General features: G+C 43.8%; 2 protein-coding genes across 3 annotated transcripts; one reads left to right on the forward strand and one right to left on the reverse strand.

The window, feature by feature from the left end:
* The first annotated feature begins 363 nt into the window (after positions 1-363).
* slc25a17l (solute carrier family 25 member 17-like) lies at positions 364-7,433 on the forward strand. Of its 2 annotated transcripts, XR_009784924.1 has the most exons (10): positions 364-643; positions 756-816; positions 2,156-2,222; positions 2,303-2,457; positions 2,556-2,672; positions 2,756-2,901; positions 3,920-4,015; positions 4,923-5,005; positions 6,172-6,424; positions 6,949-7,433. XR_009784924.1 is itself a non-coding variant. In XM_061749985.1 (9 exons), exons 1-9 carry the CDS (start codon positions 569-571, stop codon positions 6,317-6,319), a joined length of 948 nt encoding a protein of 315 aa, XP_061605969.1. In that variant the 5' UTR covers positions 365-568; the 3' UTR covers positions 6,320-7,433. The 2 variants fall into 2 exon arrangements, 1 of the variants encoding a protein (XP_061605969.1); XM_061749985.1 differs by having other exon boundaries at positions 365-643; positions 6,172-7,433.
* A 51-nt stretch (positions 7,434-7,484) lies between these two features.
* LOC133466369 (decapping and exoribonuclease protein-like) lies at positions 7,485-12,514 on the reverse strand. The gene is made up of 7 exons (XM_061749984.1): positions 12,356-12,514; positions 11,479-11,780; positions 10,614-10,843; positions 9,759-9,978; positions 8,702-8,837; positions 8,529-8,623; positions 7,485-8,001 (listed from the first exon to the last, which is right to left on the reverse strand). Exons 2-7 carry the CDS (start codon positions 11,772-11,774, stop codon positions 7,893-7,895), a joined length of 1,086 nt encoding a protein of 361 aa, XP_061605968.1. The 5' UTR covers positions 11,775-11,780; positions 12,356-12,514; the 3' UTR covers positions 7,485-7,892.
* Between the last annotated feature and the right edge of the window lie 209 nt (positions 12,515-12,723).

A 12,723-nucleotide genomic window follows, 5' to 3' on the forward strand; every position in this document is an offset into this window, starting at 1 on the left:
CACTGTCAATATTATATTTGTCCACTTTGCACTTGTACAAATATTACCGTAGCTTAATTAGACAATGTTTTTAATGGTCTGAATCTGATTTAATAATTAGCGTTATAGCACAACTGCCCAAGTCATTTTTAACATAGGTATACACATAAAAATCATTAAAAATTCAACGTGCTTGCTTTTTGTCTTCTGGAAATGTTCAAATATGACTTACTTAGACAACACTATTAAACTAAATAACTTATACCGACCTCCCACACCCTCATACTCTTATCAATTTATCGATCAAGCGATCTCCAGTAATCGGCAACAATCTAGTGTACTTCCCTCGTGCGGTCCTTAGATGGCGCGCGCGTGTAATTCCTTCTTCTCCGCCACGAAGAAGAAGAAATGCGGAAGTCAAATGGATGGGGGAGTTCGCGGCGGTTTTGTGTTTATGTGACACTTTGACATGTCCACGTGAATGTTTGACTACTAACAAGCATTTACTACCCCAGCCGGACGGATCCGACTCAACAAAGTTGTTGCCGGTGTTTGGTCCGCGTGCCTTGACCGGGAAGAGGCAGTAAAAATGTCCACTAATGGAAGCCCAGCGGTCGGCTTGTTGTCTTACGAGACTCTGGTTCACGCTGTGGCAGGTGCAATGGTGAGTTGCCAGAGAGGGAGAAGCACGATAAGAAGGCGCCGCGTGCTCTTCGCGTGATATTACGGTTTACTAACTTGTGAATCTCGGTTAGTCATTTTCTTTGTGATTTCAGGGCAGCGTGACAGCAATGACCACATTTTTCCCCTTGGACACAGCGAAAAGTCGCCTGCAAGGTGAGTACCACGTGAAAGCGAAACCTTTTCCTGTCATTATTTTAAACGTTAACTTCTGAGCCCATTTGAAAGCCGTTGCCAACCAAATCAGCAGGACCTTCTGAGGCATCTAAACAGTGTCAGAAGAATTCAAGTGCGGTGTACTAATCGCATGTTGCAAATGCGTTCACTGCGCAGTACTAAAGTTGATCTTTTGTAATGTGGTGACGTCACCTTGCTCCACAATGTTGTGTCCATGTTTATGTTCCTGGCAACTAACTTATTAAACTTGGGGTGAACTTAGCGTGTCTTTTGATGCTTTTATTTTTTGTTATACAGTTTCATAAATGATGTAATATTCATAATTGACAAATGTATAGAAGTCTAATATATCCCTCCTCAGGGCAGTTCCAACCTCATTTTCTTTATTCAAATATTTTCAACCGTTTATTATGTAACATTCAGATTTCTTGGAGATGCTAAAATGGGGCTTTTTTTTTGTTCGCTATAAGCTAAAATCATCAAAACAAGAATAAAAGCATAGAATATTTTACCGTGGGTGGCACGGTGAGCGACTGGTTAGAGCGTCTGCCTCACAGTTCTGAGGACCGGCGTTCAATCCCCGGCCCCGCCTGTGTGGAGTTGGCATGTTCTCCCCGTGCCTGCGTGGGGTTTCTCCCGGCACTCCGGTTTCCTCCCACATCCCAAAAACATGCGTGGTAGGTTGATTGAAGACTCCAAATTGCCCGTCGGTGTGAATGTGAGTGCGAATGGTTGTTTGTTTCTATGTGCCCTGTGATTGGCTGCCGACCGGTTCGGGGTGTACCCCGCCTCAAATATTACAAAACCTTTGCTAATGCTAATTCCAATGTGCTTGCTAAAATGTGTGTTTTTTTTTTTTTTTTAACGTTATGTCTGTGGAGATCAGGGGTGGGCAAACGTTTGTGCTCAAGGGCCACATTTGATTTTTAAACTGCACAGGTAGGCTAAGTCATGTCTAAGTGAGTCAAAGAAAAAAAAGTGTAAGATATGCAAGATAGTGTATTTTAATCATTCATACGCTTTAATTATGATAACCAATATCCAAATTATTGCCGCAACCAATATTACAGAACTCTTGGTAATGTAAATGCACAGTGGGCCAAAACTTTGCCCACCCCTGGTGTAGGTTGTCAGTCATCCAAGTCCTTGTTATCTGTAAAGGTTGAATGAAGGCAACACGACTCTTTGTGTTTGTTGAATTTTTTAGTTTTTTCTTGTTTTCGAAAGTGTTCAAAGTGATGTCTTTATTTATTTGTGCACAATGGACTGGATCTGATGCTTTACTAAATAATAATTGCTTTTTTGGGATGCTTTTCAGTTGACGAGAGTAGAAAGTCTAAGTCCACCCCCGTCATCCTGGCCGAGATAGCGCAGGAGGAAGGGGTGTAAGTATGCCGCTGGATTTGAGGGGTTGGGGTGACGCGCGCAGATGAGCGAGCACTCTTCAAATGATGCGTCCTCGCAGGCTGGCTTTGTACAGAGGCTGGTTCCCGGTCATCTCCAGCCTCTGCTGCTCCAACTTTGTCTACTTTTACACCTTCAACACACTGAAGAGGCTGACGCCCACTGCGCCTCACCAGTCCAGGCTCAGCATAGACCTGCTCATGGGCATCGTATCAGGTGAAACACAAATATTGATAAGTGGATTTGTTCCAGGCCCGAACTGTCGCCACCGTAATTGGGACTATAAAAGTCATTGGTCTCTGGTGCTCGTGCAGGGGCGGTGAATGTGGTCCTGACCACGCCCATGTGGGTGGTCAACACTCGTCTGAAGCTCCAGGGGGCCAAATTCAGAAATGAGGACCTTCAGCAGACGCACTACAAGGGCATTTTTGGTGTGTGTTCTGTCACGCTCAAGGTTAAATCAAAGTTATTTTGGGGGGCGGAGGGTTACTTTACGGTTGCTTTCCCTCTTCAGATGCCTTCTCCCGGATCATAGCGAGCGAGGGGGCGGGCACGCTGTGGAACGGCACTCTGCCCTCCCTCATCCTCGTCCTCAACCCAGCCGTGCAGTTCATGTTCTACGAGTCCATGAAGAGGAGGGCAGGCAAGCGAGGCAGGAAGGTGAGAGGAAACTCTTGCACCATAAACTTGACAGGTGAACTTAATTGGACCTTCTGTAAACTTTTGGATGCATGTCCAACTGCAGTGGCGCTTCCTGGCATGCGCGTCATGTGCGGCCAACTGTTCAATGTTTGGCTACTTTCCGTTTGACCCTTGGCCGGACCACTAGATTTCCTGCTTCAAGAGCGTAGAATTGGTACTCAAACATTCCTCTTCATCATGCTGTTCTCATTTCTACCTCAGCATCAGAATCATCTTTATTTGCCAAGTATGTTAAAAACACACAAGGAATTTGTCTCCGGTAGTTGGAGCCGCTCTAGTACGACAATAGACAGCCACTGTAACAAAACGTACTTTTAGGACATAAAAACACACGAGGGAAAATCACTGAGCAATGAAAGGTTACCGGTAATGCTGATGCAACTTTAATGATTATTATTTTTTTTTAGCGGTTTAGAGCAGTTTGAAATGACAAATAGAGCAACAGTCTAGGACAGTGCCAACTGTGCAAATCTTGACGTCTCAAGACGGCTCCTCACAATTAATTGATCAACAATACCTCGCCATTGAGTCGTCGGCGACGGAGAGAAATACAGAGAGACTGGAAGAGTCACAGAAAGGCATAGAAGCGGTCGTCCTTGGGTTTTTACTGGTTCGTTCGTGCCTCAAACGCCTGATATACTTTTTTAGCACATTTAAGCAGGTAGCTGAAAAAAATATATAGCATAGATAGAAAGAAGTGAAATGGTAGGTAATGTATTTGTGTACTTGTATTGTATATATTTTGTTCCTAAATATTCAGACAGCATATCATTGACAGACATGAACAAGGTGGAAAAAAGTGACAAAAGGGTAAGAGTTGCCCACAGGTTATGATTCCGAGGGTTCTTTTCCGTTCTTGAAAGCATGGGCTGGGCTGAAAAGGGTTTGTATGCTAGAAACGGGCTGGCGAGTTTTTCCATGAGTTCCCCGAATTCTGAAAATGTATGAAAACTACTCGCTTGACACTCTTCCACAGATATCGTCTGCAGAGATCTTCCTGATCGGAGCTGTCGCCAAGGCCATCGCAACCACCGCCACGTATCCACTGCAGACAGTTCAAGCCATCCTCAGGGTAAATACTGGACGGGATGGAAAGTCACCTTTCTCTGGTTTAGTTGCTTCAAGTGTTAAATAAAAATTGATCCTTTTTAGAAACTACTGGCTAAACACAAAGCCTCCCAAATGAATGGACATCCATTTAGTCAGTCCGTCGTGTGGAATGTTGTGATTGTTCGATGTTTGGTCAGTTGTGAGGTTAACCGATTTATTGATGAATTGAGCCTGGAAAAAAAAACTGAGGCAAAATGAAGTGCACTATTTGGTTGTGACCAGCAGAGGCGCTATTGAATAATTATTTTCTTGTTTACAATATAAAGAAGAACAGCATGATGTTGAGTTCCATCCAGGCAGTATTATTCAGCGCTTGAAACAGGAATATCACAACATTCACAGAGCAATTCTCTTATTAAGTCTGGCCTCAATAAATAATCAATGAATGTATCATTAATTGCCTCGCAGTGAACCTCCCACGTATCATTACTTTTGCAGTTTTCAATTTTTTACACATGGATGTAAACTGATATTTAACTGCCCATTTAAACTGCCAATTGCTAATCAAAACATCAGCACAGATCGAAGTACATAAGAAATTGTCCAGACGTACGTACTCATGATGTAAAAAATGTTGCTGGGAAGATTTTACCTGACAGTATGCGATGATGCCGTCTTGTGTGCGTTATGTTCCGTTAGTTTTCCCCGAGTTGGTAAAAGTCTATCAGATTTTGTAATTTAGTGTTGCATTTTTTAATTTTTATTTAAGAAAGTTTGTACTTCTGGGGCCACGGTAGATTGTGCTTCTGTTGAGCGTTGTCGTACTCGAGCGGCTCCGACTGCCGGAGACAAATTCCTTGTGTGTTTTTGGGACTCACTTGGCAAATAAAGATGATTCTGATTCGGATTCGTCTTTGCCGTCTTCTCAGTTTGGCCAGTACAAAGGTGATGGCAACGGCGGCCTGATGGGAAGTCTGGCAAACATTTTCTCCTTGCTGATGGAACGAATTAAGTAAGTGTTGCTCTCAAAACACAAGTACACTCATACTGTTTCGTTTGCTTACTGTTTTGCTAAAGAGGAAATATGGAAAATTCCGTTTTGGGATAAGTGCATAATTATACCAAATAGTTTTTTAACCTATGTTAACATATGTTCTTAAGCAAGCCATTCATATTTTGGCCTTCGTGTAATCCTGCCCCCACACTGAATTTGTCCAACGGTGATTTGCGAACTACCTGGGCGAAACTGCACCGTATTCTTTTTTTGGTGTGACAGCGCCGCTCTCAAGTCAAAGCCAAAAAGCTAATCAGAGCGGCAGTGTTGTTGGATGCACAGATCACCGCAGCCAGAAAAACGAAACACAACAAACCACAGTGACATCATGTTAATAAGTTCAGTAACATTCTGTCGTATCTTTCGCTTGCTTTGGGTCTGACTGGTTCAAATATACAGTGGGTATAAAAATGGGATTTTCTGAGGCCGATGCCAGTTCCGATATTTGTCAGAATAAAATAACATACTGTATTTCGTGGTCCTTTAACACTTGCAACACTAAAGATATGAATTGCAACTTGCAAGCAGAACATTTGACAGCTTTACGATAGTTTGCCCTTTAGGTTGAGTTCTTTCCAACCTAGACATATTTGGCCTTTTTTTTTTTGTTTTTGCTTCCATTTCGTTATCTTTGTCTTGCATTGTAATGTGTTCATTTGTAAAAAAAAAAAATAATAAAAAAATGTTGCGGATTTGAAAAGGGCTAATATCGGCCGATTAATCGTTTGGGCCCTACTACGTTCAAATGCCGGGTTTTTGTGACGCACATAATGAGAGCAAGATAAATCATCGCTGTGCTAGCAATGCAAAGCTGTACTCGCTCGGCATTGGCGTAGCCTGCAGTAGATGGGTGCACTTGCTCCTTTGCACGAGCCAGTGACAGACGGTGAAAAGTATGCTGTCATTCTTGATCATTGGGTTATTTTGACATTTATTAATGCATCTGGGCACCGTTTTTATTTGTTGGAAAATCACATAATATTAACCGGAGTCTGTGTTGCGCTGCAGCAGGAGCTAAGTAGTCTGGTAGCAGTCTGAAGTCCAGATCAGATTTGGAGCAGCAGTCCGTGTATGATGGCTGGCTGGCGGCTCATTGGAAAAACAAGGTGTTCTATTTGTGACAGAAAGCACGGTGTTCTCGGGCTGTACAAAGGCCTGGAGGCCAAGCTGCTACAGACGGTGCTGACGGCCGCCCTCATGTTCGTCGTGTACGAGAAGATGGCCGCCGCCACCTTCGAGCTCATGGGCCTGCGCGGCAAGCTTAGGAAGTGAGCGTCGCGCAGCCGCCTGCCGTCAAAATGCGCACGTGCCGGTGGATGCGCTGACCGACGGGACTGGCGCAACTTCAAATAGCCACCGTAACCAGAAGGAAGTGCAGTACGTAAAACACACCAAATGTTTCATTTGTGCATTTCCGTGCAGGCGGACTCTTAACATTCAGTTTGGTTACCATGCTAAACCAGCTAACAATGAGATGAAACAACTCAAATTACCGGCAAGTTACCTCTACTAGGGCCGCTACCGAACCATTCCTCATCCAGTTTTTGTGTTTTAGAGATTGCTTAAAATGACGATTCATCTTAACATGATTGGATAGGGACGTTGAATAAGTTGTCCAAATGAATGAGCTTGATGAAAAGCGCTTTTAGGGATGTTGTTTTACACAGTGAATGATGTTTCAACAATCCTCATTACTGTCAGTGTGAACTCTTTGAGAAACATGATGCTGTCATAGTTGTGTGTGTGTTATATAGATGATTGTCACGATACATTTAAGCCAAACCTTATTCATACTGCGGCGATGAATGGGATATTGTAGCTGGAATTGACACAAGAATGTGGCAAGACCTGTTAATATTTGTTGAATGGCTATTTATTCATATCCCGCCTCTCGCCCAAAGCCAGCTTCGATCGTCTCCAGCTCACCCGAACCTTAGCGAGGTTAAGCGCTCCAGAAAGGGAATGGATGGATCGCAAAGGCAACTTTTGCCATGTTCTTGAGTCACTTCCAGCCAGAAAGGACCCATTTCACTCAAAAACTGTCAATAATGCCGATGTTTCTTCCTTCAAATATTTCTGAAAAACAGTCCAATGTCTTGTGTTTGTTAGACTGTTAAAAGTCGAGATGTTTCCTCTTTTAACGGCACACTGAACAAGTGCCTGTGTGGTGCGAACGCTGCACCGGACACCATTAGCCTACATATGGCACTGCCTCGCATCACTTGGGTGCAACGTTTACATGAAAATAACTTCTACTTGAAGCCGTCTTCACTTATTAAGTACATTTTGAAACATACTGTAGATTGTCCAAAAATTCTGTTTGGACTGTTTTTATAAGAATAAAAGTGGGTTAATACAAAAATAAATCAAATACAAACAATTCCAAGTCAGAGACTGCAGGTTTGTTTCTTATCTTAGAAGCAGGACAACACACGAGTTTCTCAGTTGTTGTTTTTAATTGTACGTAGCAGAAAGTAACGGCGACTGGCCCCCCAGATTTACCGTAATTTAATATACGAGTCGCTGACGGACACACTAATACATTTCATAATCCATCATCAGTTTAAAAACAAATACAAATAAAAATGCACCAGGCGACGGTACTGATCAACAAGCACGCTCCTGTTTTCTCTCCATGACTCGTCTGTCAGCTGAGTATTTGACTCTAGCTTTATTACACAGCGGTGAACTCATTTTCGAATTCGTGACATTTAAAATGTTAATAAAGGTTAGTTGATTTCTTGTAAGGTAAAAAAATTGATTTGCTTAAGAACAACTTGTAAGTCCCACAGCATCTCGCAGACTTTGTGGAGCTTCCGCTCTGTTGTTTTGCAAGCGTGACTCTTTATCTCATTTCCTCGACGTACCAGTCTGGCAGGAAGGAATAAGGGGAGTCCTTGTGTACGGTGTAGGTCAGGTCACAGCGCGCTTTCCGGGAGAACAGATACACCACACTGGAAGACCAGAGATGAATTGTTATAAAAAAAGATTACAAAACGAGACAAATTGTGTGTGAATGCTGAAGAGCAGACACTGAACTGAAATGACATGCAATGGGGGGGGGGACAATAGAGAAACATGGAAGGATTAGATAGAAATCTGTATCTATTGGGGAATTTTGTCTTGGAAAAGGTGTGGAATACTCCAATTTGGTGTATTTGTGGATTGTGAAAAAATATTTCCACAGATGTAGCTGAACAGTTTTTGAAGTTGGAGAGAAATGTGGAAGGATGTACATTGATTTCAGTCGGATTATTTCATGAAACATTTTGAAACGTGGGAAAATTGAGAATTTGGAGAATGTGTAAAAGCGGTGCCCGAATGTCCCGATTTTTGGGAATATTTTCATGTTGGAATGGTTTGAATCGGTAGAATGATAATAAAAAGATATTTCTTTGGTGCAGAATGACATACGTGTGTCGATGGTCTTCAGCAATCGCACAACTCAAAGAAAGTACCGGAACTTATACTGGGAACTCACTGAGGATTGTCCTCGGTCACCACACGCTTGACATAAGACAGGAATTCGTTGCAGAAGTTCATGCAGACTGCGGGCGTCCACCCCAGGTGCTCACCCTGCTCGAAAGACGCAAACCTCGTGTGGGTCTGGTTCACTTGCGCTGTCTCGCTGCGTAGTTACAACAACAAGTATACCTCAACCAGCTGTGGAATTTCGGCGGTGCGGTAAGTGCGCACAGACACCACGACCCCGTCGTCGTTCTTGAAGCCCGCCACGACGCGAGGGACTCCGAGGAGGAAGGACTGTGCCCACCACTTGAGCAGCTTGAACCTGATGAGCAAACGAGCCAAGAACAAAGTCACCGCCGGGAACGAGTCGCTGAGTTGTAAGATGTGGTTCGTCGTCTCTTGGGGAGAGTTGGGGGGGAACCGAGTCGCAGGACTTGGAACTTGAGTCAGACTTAAGTCGCCAATTTTAGGACTCGCGACTTGAGAGACACAACTTGACTCAGACTTGAAGCACCGTACATGTTCATATTTGAAAATCTGCAGAGAGAAAGTAACATGCAAGGTTTTCCACTCCCAAGACAAGACGAGCCACGACAAGTACGAAATCGGACTTCATCTTTCACGACAGAAAGTCACAAGCACGGCTAAGCTACACTAACTTCATCATTTGATTCACCGATAGCTGGTCAAGCATGAACTCGGCCTCGTGTCGGTTAACTGTTGGATTGAGAAGGCAAGAAGTAAGATTGGATTTGGAACTCTTGCAACTCATGCTGTAGCTAAAACATCCTGAGTGCAAAGAGGCAAATGTGCGAGCATATGTTGTGACGAATGACTCGCTTGAAATGTTGTGGGTACTCGACATCGTTGAATTTTGCCACAGCAACTTTGAAACTTGAAGGTTAAGACTTGAGACTTGAGAAAAGTTCCAAATGTTACTTCAAAGTTTCCCCCCGTTTGAAGTAATCCCCCTGGAGTCCAAACTCACTTCCCCCTCACTTGAATCCAACTAGCTTTTGTGACAGTCCTGGAACTTTACTGACAAACCTCGCATGTGACTTAGTACCATCTGTTACGTGGCCCCTCCCTAATCCATCTTTAAACAATTTGGATATAATCTACATGTTATTTTTGTACAGCAATGCTATTAGAAATGAATAGAATTGTCTTTTCTTCCTTTTGTCATCTTTTTACGGTGCTTTCAGATACATTTGTCCCATCTCAGCGATTAGGCTTCTCAAACCTGTGGAACTTGCTACGCTGTTGGCTTGTGTGGATCTCTCCTGTTGTCTTGAGCTCCAAGTAGCAGGCGGGAGGAGGCGGAGCACTCCGATATTTGTCCCGGCAGTCCACTTCGCCGGAGAACAGCAGCCGGTGGTTCGAGAGACGAGTTCGGACCACGCTGTAGAAGGCCTCGTTGGAGTTGACCACGCCACTCGAATCGGGTAGGCCGTCAATCTTGCCTTCGGGGGGGGGGGGGGGGTGGTATTTTGAATGGAACAGAACAGATTGGTTGTCAGTGTTGAGCAACTTACTTTCAAAATAAGTCACGTTTGATATATTACTGACATTTTGAAAGTCATTGGTTATACAGTATATTTTTGTTTCGCTATTCACAAATTGACCTATTTGTGTTTTTTTTCTGTGGAACCCATCTCCAGCTATCTGCTGGAGGAAAAAACAAAAAAAACCCGTGCTCTTTCTGAAACACTGATGCCGCAAAATCCATGTCGTAATAGGAATTGGTGTCAAGGAAGTATGTGGACGTGCTATATCTAGACTAAGAGATAAGCTTTGTATATTGGGGAAGGGCTAACTTTAGCCTGGGTTGATCGTGGAGGCCAGGTGAGTTTTCGACATCTGTAAGCCATTTATTTTGAAGGGTAATGCATGATGAGTTTGAAAAGATTCAACTGTTTTTGGATCACAGTTTGAGGCATAGTCACCTTTTAATATAAGGAATTGGGGTGTCAAGTACTCGGCAGGGCTCTGCAGTAATTCACGGTGGACTACTACATTATTGACTGACATAATATTCACAAAATTAGCTGTTCACACATTAGTGTAACAGCAAAGAGCTAAACGGAGCAAATCCTACCTGCGCATATGTACTGCTCAAACTTGTATCCCCAGTAGATATTCTCCGTGTGACTCTCAGTGCGGTTCTCACGGCCCTGGCGAGAGCTCGCCGTTTCCACTTCGTTGATGTAAAGTACTCCGTTGAACTTGGTGACGCTCAGCTCCCACTCAGTTTGGCTTTCGTAGGGTGTGCATAAAACTTTGGTCAAACGGCCTCGCGACGTCACAAAGTCAAAGTCATTTAAAGCTCTGGGGAGAGAAAACGCCGAACGTCATTTCGGGAGTCGCTGTACAGCGGTGCCTTGAGATACGACTTGGACGTGTTCCGTGACCCCCTTCGCATCTCATTACCCTCCTCCCAAATAAAAACACTTTTTTTTTATTAGAATAATAGCACTCAATAATATTGCACTTCATAAAAGCACACAGTAACAACATAATTAACTAGAATGTAAAGAATTAAACCGTTTTTGCCACAATGTTTACTTCAATTCAATGGACATTGCGCCGCTCCTTCTGATGTGCGTACCTTGGTCGACTGGGGGCAATATTATATAGACATACGGCAATATACAGTACATGAAAGAGACGGTCACAATTGCTGGGTACGCGGGAGGAATATGAAACATTCTTTGTAGAGGATAAAGAATATACATCTGAGAGTATTGTTACATTATCTGTCAACATGTGTTGCTCCACCGTTCGTGTGGATTATTGTAACGAAATTTGTTAACCCGTCCGTGGCGTTTTGCGTTGTTTGTTAGCACTAAGATATGCTATGTGGTTGTTTTAAATGCACGACGATGGCTCATATCTACTAAGAAAAAACAAACCCGGAAATCTGGTCAGTCGTATCTCGAGGCAGCACTGTCGTCGTAACTTACGATGTTGTGGCCGCATTCTGCATGAGTTGGGATTTGTTGGCCAAGATCCAGTGCAGGATGTGCTCCAGATTTTTCCTCAAATTCTCGTCTCTCTTGATGTAGCGGTCGTTGTAGCCGTCCCTCAGGTCAAAGTTCGGAGCCGGGTCGGGTTCCGCGTAGTATCTCATCTGACTCTTGTCGTGGTGGAATTGGCGCTCGGTGTCCAGGGAAAAGAAACCCACCTCCACGCGCTCCTCGAACCGAGGCGAGCCTCCCTCGTAAGGCGCCTTTCGGGTGTTCAAAGTCTCGCGATTCATTGTCGGCTGAAAGGGGCACAACTTCAAATCAAAACCGAGGAAAGTCACGCAGTATGCGCGTTCCGACGTTTGGAAAGGTTATCGTGCCTTTTAGGTTCATCCGAAAGCCCAAAATGCCACATTTTTGGGCGAATTCCAAAATAGAGGCGTTCTGTTTTATGTCATAGATTTTCACTCCAGCACAACACATTTCTGCTTGATCGAACTGCTCGATAAAACAAACATTGTGTGGTTCCCCACTTGCCCCCAAAAATCCGAATCCATAATTGATACTGCAATCACATTTGTTCAAATGCCCGCCATCCCGACCCGACGCACTGGCAAAACCATACGATCACAAGATGGACTTTTACAACACTGCCGACTAGAACCACAATCGTTGTCTTACTAAAAGAATATAGTCAGCACTGTCAGGCCAGTACCATTGAATATTCAATGGCAGATTTTCAGCTAAAACCTTAAAGCGCAAAGAATATTTGTTGAAACCCATGATTCATATATACAAGTATATTTCTGTTGTCCTTTTCTAGTCTATCGGCACAAATGAAAGCTGGTAAAAAAAAAAATGCGGAGGGTCTCACCTTAGCTGTGCTCGGGCGTGGCGATCCCTCAACACTGGCAACACTTGCGCTTCTTCTCCGAGGCGGTGCAAGTCTGACTTTCGTTTCTGCGGAATGGCGCAGTTTCGCTTTCGTGTATCAAGGCGAGCCCCGCGCCCCTCCCCCCGTTTTCTCTTCCGCGATGTCACCGAGCCTCCAACACGCACGCACACACACAGTTTTTGGCCCGACGTGAGACAATTTGAAGCCATAAAAAAAAAAAAGGAAAACATGCCTGCTGTTTGTTTCAATTCCTCTGAAGAGAAAGTCACATGACCTGAATGAAACTACTTTTCTCTCGTTGTTTTCCCAAAGTCAGTCTGAAGGAAGACAAAGAAAAAAAAGAACAA

The sequence above is a fragment of the Phyllopteryx taeniolatus genome, chromosome 16 (genome assembly GCF_024500385.1).
Source record: "Phyllopteryx taeniolatus isolate TA_2022b chromosome 16, UOR_Ptae_1.2, whole genome shotgun sequence".
Classification (NCBI taxonomy): domain Eukaryota; kingdom Metazoa; phylum Chordata; class Actinopteri; order Syngnathiformes; family Syngnathidae; genus Phyllopteryx; species Phyllopteryx taeniolatus.